Here is a 17,309-nt window from a genome sequence, read left to right on the forward strand (position 1 = left end):
ATAGGAAATCTCTCAAACAGTTCAGAGGGGGGCAGCAAAATAGAGTGGCAGATATGTACTATATACACTGACAGATCTGTCTCTCTCAGGTTTTGCATTAGAATTTGCATTGGAAACCTGATCTATGCGAATAAGAAATTGCCTCTGTTATAAAGTCCAGGTTTACAAATATACTTTTCTTACTATTTCCCTCTCTGTAGAAAGCTGAGCTGTAGACTTTACTGACTCCTCCCCCATTTCTGCTTGGTTGCTCTCCTTTTTAGGATCTCTTTTACCTTATCACCTCATTCCTTTACTCAGATGGAATGGGTAAGGCTGAATGTTTCCATTTTCCTCACTTTGCCCTGAAATTTTATTAATCTCTAAACTTTCTCAACCCTTTTTTCCTTCCTCTTTCTTCTCCAACAGGTGCTCATTTACTGTGGGATAGTCGAGTTCCTCTTTCCTTTTTTTCCATTTGAAAAGCATAAAATTTGGCATCATGAATAAATGGAAAGCATAAAGATTTTGCAGTCAGACCTTCAGTTAAATCCCTGCTTCATCAGATGATTAGTTACCTAGTTAGCTGATGAAGACCAGTAATTTGGGCAGGTTACTTAATTTTTCTGAATTTCAGTTTCCTTATCTGAAAAATGAGGATTATAATCCAGCTTTATAGAATCAGTCAAAAGTCTGAATGAGATGCTTGACATAAAATAGTTGCTCAATAAATGTTAATTCCCCCCCCCCCCGAGTTATAGCTGGTAAACATGAGATTAGTGTTAAGGTTATACCTTATAAAAGTTTTGAAATGAATTTAGGCATCATGGTGTTATCACCTGCTGTTTGTATAGTACATATCTCAGTGTAATCAGCCACTAACACTGTCTCATAGTGCTTAGAGGTTTCTTTAGTATTTCCATAATTTACTGTGTACTTCCTCATCTTCAAATCTGTTTTTCCCACATTTATTATTTTTGTTTTGTTCAGTGATATTGCAGTAGTGTCATTTTCTACCTTTTTTTCTTATTACAATTTTTCAATGCATATTGCAGCAACATTTTAGCCTAGTTAAGCTTTAGAATGTGGGCCTAATCACTATTTATGCATTTATTATAAGTTAACGATGAGAAGATGTTCCAATTTCCAAATAAATATTAGTTAATTTTTAAGATAACCTTATTATATAAATTATTTTTTTAAGCTTATTCAACTCCCAAATTATTTATGCATGTCAGTCATTGTATTGTTGACTATTATTTCAGTGAAGTCTACCTCCATGTGGTTCACATATATTGTGAAAAGGACAGTCTATTTTGATTTATTTATTATCTCCTTTCATTCTAAACCTTTTTCCTCTCTGGTTATTTATATACAAGCAGTGATGCTAGTGTTTACTAGGAATTGTTTCTTTATGCATCTCAGTCTTATCCTTTAGTGTCCAAAAGTTTGTGAGGCATTTCTAAGGGATAAAGGATTTCCCATCTTTATCTGTTCACCATGTGAGCTGTTCTAGTGACAGATGAATTCTGGGCAGTGAATCGAGAAGGACACAGATGTCAAAGCCATGAATTTATAAATGGTCTGTTAAGAGGGTGCTTTTGTCCAATCAACACTTTGTTAATTTCACCTACAAGAAGGAATAATTATTCAATTATGCTTCTTTCTGACAAAAATCAGGTGACAAATGTGTCAGAATATGAAGGTAAAGGGTTAGTCAGGATTCTGACAAGTGGCCCAAAATTTTAGCCAGCTCTGAGGAGATGGATAAAGAATCAAATTGACCTATAGCATTGATAACAAGTCTTTCATAAATATTCATAGATCTTACTAACTGAAAGATAAAAGCTAATTTCATTTCTAAATTCTAACAAATACAGGAACCATGATTTTCTGTATTATATTTTATTTTATTCTTTTGATTTTCTGTATTTTTGTGAAATATAATTAGCTTGAAAAATAAACCTTGAGGGACTTCCCTGGTGGTCCAGTGGTTAAGACTCAGCACTCCCAATTCAGGGGACCTGGGTTTGATCCCTGGTTGGGGAACTAGATCCCACATGCCTGCCTCAACTAAAAGATCCCGCATGCAAGTAAAAGATCCCGCGTGCCGCAATGAAGATCCCACGTGCCACAACTAAGAACCGGAGCAGCCAAATTAATTAATTAATAAGTTAATAATAAATAAGTAAACCTTGGAAAAGTTAAATCATATTCCTCTTTAGTCTGTTTCTCTTATTACCAACATATTTTCAAAACTTTTTAATTAGTTTTAGTAACTTATAGTTTTTCCTTATGAATGAAAAAACTATCCTTATTTCTTAGTAATATTACTGACTAGTACATCATATTGCTTGATACAGAGCCGGAGTTCAGCAAACTTTTTCTACAAAGGGCTAGGTAGTAAGTATTTTAAGTTCACTAAGATTTTTAATAATATTCTAAAATAGAAGAACTCTGTGAACCATGTTAAGTAGCTTGACTGTACACTGCACAACTCCAGGGGATATTTGGACACCGTGAGTGGTGCTCCCAGAAGTAGCGCAGTATAATGGCCCTGATAATGACCTCCCTCATCCATTTTTCCCTCATCTCCATCAGGGATATCTATATCTGGTGTGCTGCCTGTTTTTGTAGATAAAGTTTTATTGGAAAATAGCCATGCTTGTGTATTTATATATTGTCTTTGGGGCTTTCACATCGTAGCAGCAGAGATGAGTAGCTTTAATAAAGACCATACACGAAACCTAAAACAGTCACTTTACATAAAATGTTTGCTGACCCCTGATCTGTACCCTTATTATGTTCCTCTTTAAGGGTGAAATTAACAGGATATAATGTTGGAAAGCTTACATGATGGTCATATTAAGTCTGACAAAGTATACAAAAAGAAGTTGCCAACTATCTAACGTTGCTTCAGAATTCTGTTTCTTCTTCAGTGCTTCTCATAGTAAGGACCTGGTTCAGGAAACTAAACATACATACCTTTCCTGTAGCAGATACTCTTGCTGGGTCAGCATTTACAGTAGCACATCATTTACTTTGAAAAATTTGTATTGATCAGAAATTTAAACACAGTCAAGAGGCTTAACACATCCGTGGAGGAAGAGGAGGGTAGAAGTAACTCAGTTTACACAGCAGTCGACTCCAGCCCAATGCAGCTATCATATCTGCCTTACATGCCCCCTTAGAGAAGACTTGAGAAACTTCTTATCAGTGACATAGCACCAGTTATTTTTTCTGGGTATCTCACATGTCAGGTTTGGAAGAAGCAATTGCTCTGATGCCAGCAGATCTTATCGTGGGCTTTATTTAGAAGATAATTTAGTGCTGCTGTCGTTGAATAATAAAATTCCTACAGCTGTGGAGAGAAACAGAGTTTGGGGGAAGGAGAGGGTTATTTCTCTGCTGTTTAAGTCTGAAGGCTAGTTAATAATAGTAAAATTTTTTCCTTTGTGCATTTTTTGGCACATATGTACTTGCTTTCAGTTTGTTGATACAGGGGTATGTAACTTATATTTTAATTCAAGAATCCCCTACATGTTGACATTTGAAGGACAAAGTTAATTTTGCTATTTATTAGTCCAAAAAAAAAAGAACATCAATGTTATTTTTTAAATTTTGTGTTATAAAGGTTTTTACTAGTTATGAGAAGAGAGTTTCTCCCTGAACTCTCTCTTTCCTTACCTCTCTTAACACTTACTCTCTTGGTTTTCTTCTTACTTCTGTGGTCTAGCTTCTCAGCCATTTCTTTTCAGCCTCCTTTTCTTCTACTCATCCCTTAAATTCCGCTGCTCATTATGTATCCCTAGGTGACCTCATAAGCTCCCATAACTTATACTTGCATTTATGTGCTCACGGTTCCAAATTTATATATTGAACCCAGATCACCGCTTTTGAATTTCAGACCTGTATAGTCAGCTGTTTGTTGGATATTTTTACCTGTTTGTCTCATAAGCATTAAACTCTCATATTCCTCTTGAATCTGCCCTTTTTTTTATTTCCTATTATAATGGTTAGTACCACAGTTTACCCAGTTGCTAAGTCTAAAACTGTGTCATCCTTGACTCTTCCCTCTTTCTCACCTTCACAGCCAGCCGGTCTTACAGCCCTATGAGTTCTACCTCCTAAACACCCCTTGACTGTATCTCCTCCTCTCCATTCCCACAACCGTCACTCTATTTCAGATCGCCTGTATTATTACATTTATCTCTTAGTTTGTCTCTTAGTCTTACTCCCTACCTTTTATTCTCCACATTGCACTCAAGGTGGCTTTTCTAAGACCAAAATCTGATCAAGTTGCTACCCTATGTAAAATTTTTCACTGGCTTATCATTATTCTTAGAATAAAGTCTGATTTATTAATGTGGTTTACTCAGCACTGTTTTCTTTGGTCCCTCCTTTGTCGACTTCTGTTTCACTGTTCCTCTCAAATTGGAGTGTACTGTGCCCCTACATGCCCACTGCCCCCTCTGCCTAGAACACTCTTTCCCTCCCACTGGTAACTTAGTTGGTCTTCAGTTCTTGCCTTAAACAATATCCTTGTTCCCCTGCTACAGCTACAGCTAACTCAGATTTCTGAGTTAGCTGTTTTTTTCTGTAGGTCCCTTAGTAACTTGTGCTTCCCCTTTCTTAGTATTTATTACATCACTAATAATTGCTAATATATTTGTCAGAATTGTGTAAATGTAAGTTTGAGTAGGGACATGTATGCACAGTCTGTAAAATAGAATAACTTATCAGCACACATTTGGTGCTCATAAATGTTTACCTTTCATAATGGATGAGAGAGGGTAATATGAACTGGTCTTCTACACAACTGTAAAATTCTATCACACAACACACCTTTTTAAAGGATTTGCCTCTTCACGTTTCAGAGGAACATTTAAAGTAAAAATCTAGTACCTCTTTTACAGTCAGCATGTTTAATGTTAATAGATATGTTTATTTCAGGATTGTGTCCATCCTTTCTAAATAATTTGAGTGGGAACCCATCATTGAAATCTTTGTTTTAATCTTACCATCACAGTAATAGAAATCTTTTATTTATTATTTTTTTAAAGAGGCCACAACATGGAACTTGGTTATTTTCTCTGATCTATACCTTTGTTAATCCCCTGCTGCTAGTAATCATTTGCCAGCAATCTGTACTGTTGGATTTGATATTTATATTTAGCCTTTAAAAATTATATTTTGTTACAAAGAGAGATAATGCTAAATTGTTCGTTGTTTTATTTGTTACAGTCTACCCTGATATTTGCACTATCAGCCTTGTGGCAGTAAGTGATATGAATAAACATGCTGATAGAATTACTTTTTGGGATGATGTCTATGGCTTCAACATGTCCTGCATGAAGAAAGCAGTTATTCCAGAAGCTGTGGTGGAAGTTTTAGATCCAAAGACTCTTATTTCAGACCCCTGTAGTATTAAGGTAGGTATTTTACTAATTTTATTTTCTTTAACAGTATGGCTATTTTTCTTAGTTTTCATTTATGAGTTTAGTATTTCAAATTAATATATTGATTTTATATATGTATCTTCAAAACAGTAATTATTCTTTCTATTTTAATTAATCTAAAGCAGCTTGATATCATAATATTTGCCAGTTCACTGTGTCATCCCTTTGGAATCACTTCTCTTTATATATTGAAGTTCCTTATACTGAAGGGTTGAATCATTTATTTTGGCTTAGCGAAGGCAAAAAGTCCTGCTGTATTGTCATTTCTGCTTCACCAGCACATTCTGGCCTTATCCTAGCATCTCGTTTACAGCCAGATTATTCGTTCATATATGTTTCACACAACTTCTCTCACCCAGATTTCTTCCAGCCTTTTCAGATTAATTAATTATAGTGACTGTGCCCATGAAACTAAAACCCTACTATGTTCACATTGCTTTAGTTAATTCCTTTTGTGTTTTAATCTTACTCTTCACCATGTTAATCTCTAGTTTTATTGTCAATTTTGCTATGTCGAATTTACATGGGTGGACTAATAACTTTGCAGTGAGTGAAAGTCCTGTTGCTTTTTTAAAAGACTTCTTAATTCATCTGTTTCAGTTGTATCATCAGATAAATATAGCCTGTTCAGTGTTAAGTTCAGAACATTGTCTCTTCTTTTTTAGTCCACTGTTACTTTCATAGTATCAATAGTTGTTCTCTGCACAAAGTAGATATTCAGTTAGTGTTCATTAATATTCTTAAATTGATAAACTACTTTAAGTTAACACAAAGTTTCTCAACAACAACAAGCTGATTAAAATTGCATTCAACTTTTAAGAAAAAAAAATACAGCCTGGTTAATGACTGTAGGACTGTTCACTGCCCTGGTATACTGAGTGTAAGGGATTTATTTGGGTTCTTTGACTCAGGGTAGGGGTGTAAGCCAACTCAGCATTAAAACTGAGCAGAAAGAGGAGGGTCATGTGGGTGTGCTAATTTCTCTCTCTAGTTATCTCTTTGCTTAATGCCAGAAATTCTATGAATAAACAAAATCGTTGAAATAGAAAATTTAGGACTGATAAAGGTATTTAAAAAGTATATATATATATATATACACCCTTTCTCTTATTTTCTTTGTTTAGGTAAATATAGTATGTTCTGTGTTCTGCAATCCTCCTATAAATAAAAGGCAACCATGCTGTAATGTTTTAAAATTTTTCTCAAACTATTTAAAATAGAGTAATGTTTCAGGTAGTCATATGAATTGTGTTCACTGTATACCTACTCATGGTAAGTCAAATGTTGACAGCCTTTACAGCATCATTTGGTCACACTGCTGTAGCTGAGTCCATCTACTCTCCATAGTGAAATGGAGAAGGATTTGAACTAGGTAGGGCAGAATAAGAAAATAAGGATATTTGGCCATTTTTTTCCTGAAGTGAATCTTCGTAGTTGGTTTTGCTCGTTGGTTGGAATTGTTGTGGTTTTTCCTAGTATGTAAGAAACTTCAGATGCACTTACAAGAGTGAATTCTAAAACACCTTGTCCTTTTAAATAGCATATGTTTTCAAGTTGGCATTTCCTACAAAACTATTAACTGTTATCACACATAATTTATTGTAAATGTATACCACTGGTGGTATACAGAATGATTTTAGTTGGAACACAGGAAAGCATTTTTTATTTGAGAGTATTTTAATGTGTCTTAGAAAAAACTTTAGTACAACAGAGCCATGATTTGATATATATTATTCTTATAAGAAGTCTAGGTAAAAAACACTAATTTGATTTAAAGAAAAATTAACTGAATAATAGTGCTAGTAGCCCTTAAATTTAGAAATAATCCCAAAAGTGGGGTGTGAATGATTAAAGTTGGCAAAGCATTGGTTTACAGTAATCCTTTTTGCATAAAAAAAAAAGAAGGAATACTTTTCTGTTTGTTTCTGGTTTTATTTTTACTATTTTTACTAAGTTCTTCCCTCCACTCTTTTTTCACGGGTAGCATATAGATTGCCATACAACATGTGTCTCAGATTTGGAGTTTTCTTCAGATTTCACCCTAAAAATCACAAAGACATCGTTGTGCACGGTAAGCTATTTCATTCTACTTTCACAGATCTCTCTAGTAGTGCAGTTGATTGGCAGGCTAATGAATTACCAGGCTTGTGATAAATGAAAAAGACTATTGCCTTTGACAGTCTATCTTTGCCTTTGTTAGACTATCGAATAGATCTGTTTTAATAGGTCAGTAGACTTCAGAAAAGTTAGTTTAGTTCAGAAGAGAAAGTATTAGGGAACCATGTTTACAGAATGATTTTTCTTTATAGATTCTTCATTATTACCTATCATATAATTAACTGAGAGCACTCAACTTTATCTTCATAGACAAAAATTAATGTCCTGCTCCTCTCAGTAACTCTTAACACTCAATTTAGATGGAAATAAGATGTTTATTTGGTGTAATATTTTATATTCTTGTGAGAAAAATAATGAAGAAACTGATTGTTTACCTTTCCTTAAAGAAGCAACCTGGTGTAATAGAAAAAGTATGCACTTTAGAAGAGTTAGACAAATCTGGTTTCACATTTGGTTCTGCCACTCACTAGTTTGTTACTTTGTTCAAGTTACCTTAGGTAATCTGTACCTCAGACTAATCAACTGCTTTAAGAAAAATGTTAATAATCCTTTCTGACTAGAAGACTAGTTACATTGATTAGTGATATAATATGTGAAAGCACCTACAATGTAGCCAGAAATGTTATTAAAATGTAGTAATGCTTTTCTTAAATAATTTCTAAATGTATATTCATACTAAGGTAACAATATATGCCTTTACCGGGAGACTCAGAATGTTAATAAAATGTAGGCCTTTACTTAAGAAGGTATGAATTTACATAGGTGTTATGATATAAATATTTATATTATTTTAAATTTTAATTATATTGTTTAAAAAATACGAATTATAACTTCAGAATTAAAATTTGTATTGAAAACTGTATTGTCAGAAACTGTGTGAAACAGATGATAGTCATGTTAACTGTGACTCTTCAACCTGATTCTTTTCAATACTTTGCTCAGATTGACATACAAAAGATTATATGATTTCTTTAAAATTTTTTCAGTTCATTTTGAGCCAATAATTATTTTATATCCAAATGAGTTTGTGTTCTTTGATGTTTTGAGGAATTCCTTTTTTCATTGAAATTGGTTTTACAATTTTGAAAAGTTTAGTATCTAAATCCCAGATTTATGATCATTAAGCACCCATTATATATTCATTTAATTGGTGAAAAGCAAAATCTCATTCTTCCCATTCGTTTATCCCAGATTTTCTAATTCTACTTTTTAGTAACTGAAATGATTTGGTCAATTGAAATTACAGGCTAAAGTCTTTAACTCTTAGACTTACTCTGTTTTGATATTAGTAATCCTTGAGAGTTAAAAAAGACCTCTTTTTAAAAAAATTTATTGAAGTGTAATTGATTTACAATGTTGTGTTAATTTTTGCTGTACAGCAAAGAATGTATATATAACATATATATGTATATATATGTTATATGTATATACACATTCTTTTTCATATTCTTTTCCGTTATGGTTTATCACAGGATATTGAATATAGTTCCCTGTGCTATACAGTAGGACCTGGTTGTTTAATCCATTCCATATATAATAGTTTACATCTGCTAAGCCCAACCTCCCACTCCATCTCTCTCCACCCCACCCTCCCCGCAACCACAAGTCTGTTCTCTATGTCTTTGGGTCTGTTTCTGTTTTGTAGAGAAATTCATCTGTGTCATAGTTTAGATTCCACTTATAAGTGATGTCATATGGTATTTGTCTTTCTCTGTCTGAGTTACTTCACTTAGTATGATAATCTCTAGATCCATCCATGTTGCTGCAAATGACATTATCTCATTCTTTTTTATGGCTGAGTAGTATTCTATTGTATACATGCACCATATCATCTTTAGCCATTCGTCTGTCAGTGGACATTTAAGTTACTTCCATGTCTTGGCTATTATGAATAATGCTGCTATGAACATTGGGGTGCATGCATCTTTTTGAATTATAGTTTTGTCCAGAAATATGCCCAGGAGTGGGATTGCTGGATCATATGGCAGCCCTATTTTTATTTTTTTGAGGAACCTCCATACTGTTTTCCATAGTGACTGCTCCAATTTACATTCCCATCAACAGTGTAGGAGGGTTTCTTTTTTTCCACACCCTGTCCAGCGTTTGTATTTTGTAGATTTTTTAAATGATGACTATTCTGACTGGTGTGAAGTGGTACCTCACTGTAGTTTTGATTTGCATTTCTCTGATAATTAGTGATGTTAAGCATCTTTTCATGTGCCTGTTGGTCATCTGTATGTCTTCTTTGGAGAAATGTCTGTTGAGGCCCTCTGCCCATATTTTGATTGGGTTGTTTGTTTTTTTGTTGTTGAGTTGTATGAGCTCTTTGTATATTTTGGAAATTAATCCCTTGTCAGTCACATCATTTGCAAATGTTTTCTGCGATTCCGTATGTTGTCTTTTTGTTTTGTTTATGGTTTCCTTTGCTGTACAAAAGCTTATAAGTTTGATTAGGTCCCATTTGTTTATTTTTGCTTTTATTTTTATTTCTTCACCCTTTCAGAGTAAGCTTATAGTTGTTTGATTAATCATCTATATTTCTTTTTTTCTTTTTTTTCTTTTTTTTTTTTAAATTTATTTATTTATTTTTGGCTGTGTTGGGTCTTCGTTTCTGTGCAAGGGCTTTCTCTAGTTGTGGCAAGCGGAGGCCACTCTTCATCGCGGTGCATGGGCCTCTCACTATCGTGGCCTCTCTTGTTGCGGAGCACAGGCTCCAGACGCGCAGGCTCAGTAGTTGTGGCTCACGGGCCTAGTTGCTCCGTGGCATGTGGGATCTTCCCATACCAGGGCTCGAACCCGTGTCCCCTGCATTGGCAGGCGGACTCTCAACCACCGCGCCACCAGGGAAGCCCGATCATCTATATTTCTTAAAACCTTCCTTTCCTTCCCAGTATGTGTCCTCTAACATGAGCCTGACATGAGTAAGATTTGTGGCCTAATGCGTTTATTACATTTTCATTGTCTGTGAATTCCAACCACCCACCCGTACCTGCTCCAGCTGTCTTTTGCTCTTTGACATTGTGCCAGCTCCTTACACTCTCCCCTGCCAGCCATCTGGAGCTATTATGCAAGCCTAGTCTCTGCGGCTACTTTTTAGAATTTTTGCCTGCTTACTTGGGAATAATCCATTAGAAAAGGTATTAAGAGGATGAGTGCCTAATTGGAACTTTGTTTCTCCATTACATAATCAGAAGAATTAATGGAAATATGGGAAATAAAAAACAATGCCTGGTAAAGTGATGGAGAAAGTTACTTTGGGGAGGAAGAGGTGTGGCTTTCTTAGAGTGAAGAAAAAGATATCCAGTTTTGTACTGCTAAGTACAAACCTTCAAATACATTAAATGCTTGCTTTCTTATGCTGGAAACTTGAATGAATAGCTAAAAAATAAGATGGACGATTTCTCTGAATAGTTAAGCCCATTTGAAATCTATGCATAACCATTTATTTCATAATGAGATTCTAAATTTGTGACCTAATTAAAATATTGGAGGAAACTGGATTTTTCAAACTAACAAGATGCTTAGAACACCCTCTTTGAATTTAATTTCGATCGCATGTGTGCTGTAGACCGATAGTGCTTTTAGATGGCTTTGTGAAGTGTGTTGGAGCCTTTAATGGAAAAATATCTTTTCTTTTCAGTCTCCCCCACCAACATACACACAGACACACACACATACAGCCCAGAAGAAATTTGATAGCATTTCTAATTTAATGTTTTGCATTAGCAAACTTTATGTTTTGGGGAATTTAACATGATTTGATACTTATATGTAAATGTTTGAGTCTTGGTTGTCTATAATGGTTGAAGGATAATTTTCCAGTGAATGCTAGTAACACATACATAGCAATTTTCTGACCATTTTTTACTGTATCAGTTGATATTATTGACAGTTAAGGTCAAATCACCTTTGCTTTTATGATGAGGTACGAAGCTTTAGTTAGCAACTGGCTTCCTATCTATCATATCAGCCTGTCTACCCTTGCAGTAAATGAAGAATAAAGTCCTTTATTTTTATGGAAAGTTTATAGGAGTTCAAAAGCAAATGATTTAAGGCTATACAATTTAGAACCAGTGTGTTTTATCTTGTGAGTTATGGCTTATTTTTTAATGTCATTTATGTAATTGTGTAATGTTCTCTTACTCTGTGTTCCAGCAGCATTTATATTGGCATCTGTCTGTATAAGCTCCTTAAAGATATAGACAAGCATCCTTTTCATAATCCTAGGTGTACATTAAATGACTTCTCATACTTCCTTTTATATAAATGTGAGTTGTTTACCTTAAGAATGAAAATATTTAAGAGGGTTTTATCAGATTACATGCTCACATACGTAATGTCTTTAACATGTAAAGATTTTTTTTATTTGATACATCATCTCTTAAAGCAATCATTTTTCTATCTTAATTTCAACATTATATTTTCTGTGTTTTATTCTACCTCTCTATTAGTGTGTACTGGAATAATGACTGTACAGCAGTGTTCAGTTTGTATAAACTTTCCTTAATCTGATTTTAAGCCTCATTTAACAAAGAATATTATTTTTTCTAGCCATTTTTCTTTTACTGCAGTTGTTAAAGATGAACCAGTGGATTAAATAAAAAATATCAGACTTTGTCAATACTTGTATTTAAAAACCTCTTATATTTTGGATTTTATACAAGTGCATAAATATGAGTTCAGTGACATTTGAGAGCTATTTAATTTTTATCATAACTTTTAAAATCTTTATAATAATGTAAAATTTTATATTAACAGACATTTCAGTTTGTTAAACAAATATTAAATGCTGACTATGTGCCAGATACTTGTCCGAAATCTGTGGGCACAAAACAAAACAAATAAAACTATACTCTGTCCTGAAAAGGCACTTAAGTGAGAGGAGACAGGTACTGACATTTTAGTATGAATAATAAAGATAGGAATATAGAGATATTAAGAGGGTAGTCTGAGATTGGGAGCACAGAAGTGAGGTATTTTTCTGGTGGAAAAATTATAGTTGGTAATCAAATTTTACAGCCAAGATTTCATGACAAAGAAAATAAACTTTACCTCTCTCAAAAAAAAAAAAGATTTGTGTTTTAAACAGGGAAGCCTATTCTGTTTCGAAGGATGAAAAGATTGACAGAAAAGCTGAAGTATGGTAGCCATGTAGGAAGTTCATTTTGGGGTAATTTCTATTCACTTATTTTTTTAATTCACTGGTCTTTTCTTCATTTGTATTCTGTTGTTAAGGTCGCCAATAAATATTTTCATTTTAAATATCATGTTTTTTAGTTGTAGAATTAATATTTTGATTGAGTTATTATTTTTCATCTTTTTAACCACTTTGGTCAATCTTTTTACCTAAATTCCTTAATATTTATAATAACTCTTTTTGCTAATTTTTTTTTTTGCTAATTTGATCTTAATTTGCTAATTAAGATCTGTTTGCTAATTCTATGAGCCACCTGCGATTCTACGTCTGTTTTTTCTTTTGACTGTGGTCACATTTTCCTATTTCTTCTCATATTTCATAACTTTATATTTTATGCTAGACATTGTATAAAAGATAGTACAGTCTTATGTAAGTAATACTTTCTCCTAGACAGGCCTCCACTTACCTCTGTCTGGTAGCTAGGATGATGGCCTGATCCCTTTTATCTAATCTGGAGTTGAGCTTGATCAGGGCTGGGTACCACTGCAGTTAATTTACTGTGACTTGAGCATAAGATTAGGCCTCTCCCTCTTGCCAACTTCTTGGAAAGACCATCAGAATAAAGCTGAGTTTAGGGAGGAAAACAGAGTTAGGATTATTTATGATGTTTGAGAGATCTGATTTTCAGAGGGTCTGTCTATGCAGAGCAAGGGATTAGAGGGGAGAGGAAAGGTCCTGATCTGGGTTTGGCATAGTTCATGATCTAGTTGAGAATTGGTAGTGCCAACTAAAAATTGTCACTTGCTGTCTGCCTTTACAAGGATTAGGTCACTAATCTTGATGAGAGATTAGTTGCTCCCTCTTCGGAGCAGTTCCTCAGTGCTATCTGAGACGCTGTGTCCTGGGCTAGAGTCCCCATTTTGCCCCAAATAAAACAACTCACAACTCTCACGTTGTTTTTTTTTTTTTTTTTTTCAGTTGACTGTAGACACAGTGAGGGGTGGGTTTCAGAGTGAGTTTTGAAGAGTAAACAGTGTAGTTGAGCCATCTGCTTTTGCGAAGAGGGTGGTGCGTATTTACTCTCAGGATTAGCTGAAAAGTTTATTGTTCATATAAATGGGTTTTCTTGAGATGCCTGAAACAAACCACCTCATCTTTCTGGTCAAGAGTTTGTAGAATAGCAGAGAGCTGAATAGTAATACCTTGCTAATGGTGACAGCGAACTGTGTGGTTGCAGATGCTTTTGGCTTTGAGATCTAAACGCTGCAAGAAAACCTTTCTCTTCCTGTTTTGTCGTACAAGCACCAGCTTCATCTGCCTTCTTAGTTTGCAGAGATGACTAGACATCCCTTTCGGGATTCTCCAAATGCCAGTGCACCATACTAGCCCAGACCTGGCGGTCAAAAATTGGTTGGGTTTTCCTTATCCCAGCAAGGTTCCTGTGCCTGTGGCACTTTTACTGCTTTGCCCACCCATTGCCCCAGCATTGGATAGACGCTCTCAGGTGACAGCAACTGTTTCTGCCTGCTCAGTTGGGAAGGGCTCATTCCTCTCTGGAAATAATTTATTTAGACTTTTTTTTGCATCCAAGGCTCTTTGATGGTTTTAGTGAAAAATATAATTGTTTAGTTTCCCCAGTTTGTTGTTGTTGTTGTTGTTGTTGCATCAGAGTAAGGAGAGGGTCTTTTGCAAACATACCCTACTAGAAACAGAAGTCCCTGAATGCGTTATTTTAAAAGACCAAAAATCTAAAAAATAAATCTGGGTCTACACATTTAGGATTATTTTTAAGTTAGGAAAAGTAAGTGAAAATAAACAAAAGTTAATGAGTGAACTGAAAATAAATTATATGTTACCTCTCAATTCTCATTTTTTTTTCTTTTTTTAAAAAAATGATATACTTGATGAATGGTAGAAACATATATTTAAGAGGCACTGATATTTAGCTTTGGATGGAATCAGAACAAGTCTTGAGTTACAGTTTTTAAGGCTAATGTAAATGTTATTAAAAGAAACTTTAAAGTGTTTACCATTCTAACTTTCCTGATTCTCAAGGAGTACTCATAGTACTTGTTTTCATTTTACGCTTTCAATAAGCTTTAAATTTTTCTGATGGCTGAAGAAGAAACATCAAAATGAGCCCATTTCTTTGCAGTTGTGTTCTTTAACTCTTCTTTCAAAGCTTTTTAAAAATCTCTGACAGTCGAAGCCTACTAATTTTAAACTCATTCCTTGGTATTAAATCAGTTCTTAGTACTTTTGGGTGTAAATTGACGTAATTTTGACCTTGCAAAGCCAATCAACTAAAGAAACTATTAAAACACATCTGTGCTGCTTAGAAATAGTAAGATTTGTCTTGAACTCGCATCATAGATTTTAGTGGGACATCTGGTATATATTTTAACAGGCTTCATTAAGTAAATTTTATGTCTCGGAGGGAGAGCATTTCTAATTGTGAGACTCCACCTCTACAGTCAGTTTTAGGTTTCTACTTAAATGAATAACCATACAGTCTAGAGCGTGGTCCTGAACTTTCTGCTCTCTTCTGAAACCTGAACCTTTGGAGTTAGGCTTAGATGGTGTTGAGAATACTTAAATCTCTTTATTTCCAGGAACTGGTTATTGAATAGTATTATGTGTTAAGAGCTGCAAGGCATTATAGTAATATAATAGGCATTAGGCAATATATAAGGCATTATAGTAATATAGCTGCAAGGGAATATAGTAATTAGCCATTAATGCTTCTATTCATGAGGCATTAATGGGGGAGACAGATATTAAAGTTCACTTTGTGGCTATTAGATAATACCAAAGAATTAATGAGAATTTGGTTATATGTGATAAAGGCATTGTAGTTATATAAGGAAATGTTCATATGTTTTTGGAGTCATAAACAAGTAGGTAGGGGAGAAGTGACATGATGTCAGGCATTCACTTCAAGACAGTTCAGCAAAAAGAGGGGCACGGGCAGAGGGAGAATAGATGAAGCAAATGTGCCAAATACTGGTCACTGTTGAATATAAGTGATAGGTACTCAGAGGTTCTATAATTGTGTATATGTTTGAAGTTCTTCATAGTCGGATCTTTTTAAAAGATCATACTAATGACAGTATTCTAAGAAACGCCTAAGAGTGATGAGGCAAATGTACTGTGCTAAGTTGCTTCTATAAAACTCAGCTATCTGCTGTAGCTACCAAGGCTGAACACATGCTTACCCTATGGCTTAACCTTTTCACTCTTAGAAATACCTTCATATGTTCACCAAAAAGACCTGTACAAGAATGTCCATTGCAGCATTGCTCATTAGATCCCTAAACTAGAAGTAAGCCAAACATTCATCAATAGTAGAATGGATAAATACATGCAGTATATTTATGGAATAATATACATCAGTGGGAAAAAAAGGTGATCTTGACTATACACTATGACATGGATGAATTTCATGAATACAACATTCATGAAAAAAGGAAAAAAAGCCAAATACAGAATCTGTCTTTAAATTTCCATAACAAGCTAAACTAGTATAATGGTGATAAACATCAGAATAGTGGTTACATTTTGTGGGAGGATTTATCATTGGATTGGAAGGGGAATAATAGAAGCTCTGGGATCTTGAGAGTGGTCTGTATCTTGATCTAGGTAGTGGTTGAGTGTGTTCACTTTGTAAAAGTTCACTGTGCCCAGTCAGTGATTTCCTCACTTTTATGTGTGTGTTATATATTTTATACTTGTATTCTTCAATAAAACATTTTTTAAATAAATGATTCTCACATTGGCTAAAAAAAGAAAATCTCTATTTTTTTGCATGTACATAATTTTTCAGTTTAGGGCTTCCCTGGTGGCGCAGTGGTTGGGAGTCCGCCTGCCGATGCAGGGGACACAGGTTCGTGACGTGGTCCGGGAAGATCCCACATGCCGCGGAGCGGCTGGGCCCGTGAGCCATGGCCGCTGAGCCTGCGCGTCCAGAGCCTGTGCTCCACGGCGGGAGGGGCCACAGCAGTGAGAGGCCTGCATACCGCAAAAAAAATAAATAAATAAAAAAATAAAAAATTTCAGTTTAAAAGTTCTTAAAGAACAAACCAAAAAAGGATATCCAGTGGTCAGAAGCTTGGTGAGTAAAAGGAACTGAAAGAAGCCCAGCATGGCTGGCGCATGTAGACCAGTGCTGAAGGAGGGTGGCAAGCTGTCCAGATCATTTAGCACCTGTGCTATTTGTTTTTTTCCTTAGACCAGTGGGAAATAATTGAAGTTTTTTAAAGAGAGTGATATGACCTTAAGGGCACTTGAGAAGGATCATGGTTGGAATGTGGAGAACTATTAGGGAGACCAGAGTGGATATGAGAGGCCTATGCGTCAGCTATTACAGTACCTCAGGCAAGAAATGACAGTGACTTGCACAAAGGTAGTTTTAGCGGAGATGGAGAAAAGTGGATGTATTTGAGAGCTATCTAGAAGGTAAAATTGCCAGGACTTGAGCACCGATTAGATAATGAGAGATGAAGGAAAGAGGTCACAGTGGTGTCTGCAGGGTTTCTTGCTTTTACAATTTGAAGAATGATGGTACTATTTTGTAAGACAAAGAAACTTGGAAGAAGAACAGGTTTAGAGGGGAGGAT

General features: G+C 34.9%; 1 protein-coding gene across 8 annotated transcripts in view; it reads left to right on the forward strand.

Annotated features, from left to right (window-relative positions):
• The window catches only part of PRMT3 (protein arginine methyltransferase 3), a 135,402-nt gene that overhangs the window by 79,863 nt on the left and 38,230 nt on the right, over window positions 1-17,309 (forward strand). For all 8 annotated transcript variants that reach the window (XM_019948377.3, XM_033862634.2, XM_019948375.3 and 5 more), the window contains 2 exons: window positions 5,224-5,411; window positions 7,423-7,509. In XM_019948377.3, coding sequence (XP_019803936.1) covers window positions 5,224-5,411; window positions 7,423-7,509 — 275 coding nt within the window. The remainder of the gene's footprint in view (window positions 1-5,223; window positions 5,412-7,422; window positions 7,510-17,309) is intronic.

Source organism: Tursiops truncatus, chromosome 8 (assembly GCF_011762595.2).
Source record: "Tursiops truncatus isolate mTurTru1 chromosome 8, mTurTru1.mat.Y, whole genome shotgun sequence".
NCBI classification, from domain to species: Eukaryota; Metazoa; Chordata; class Mammalia; order Artiodactyla; family Delphinidae; genus Tursiops; species Tursiops truncatus.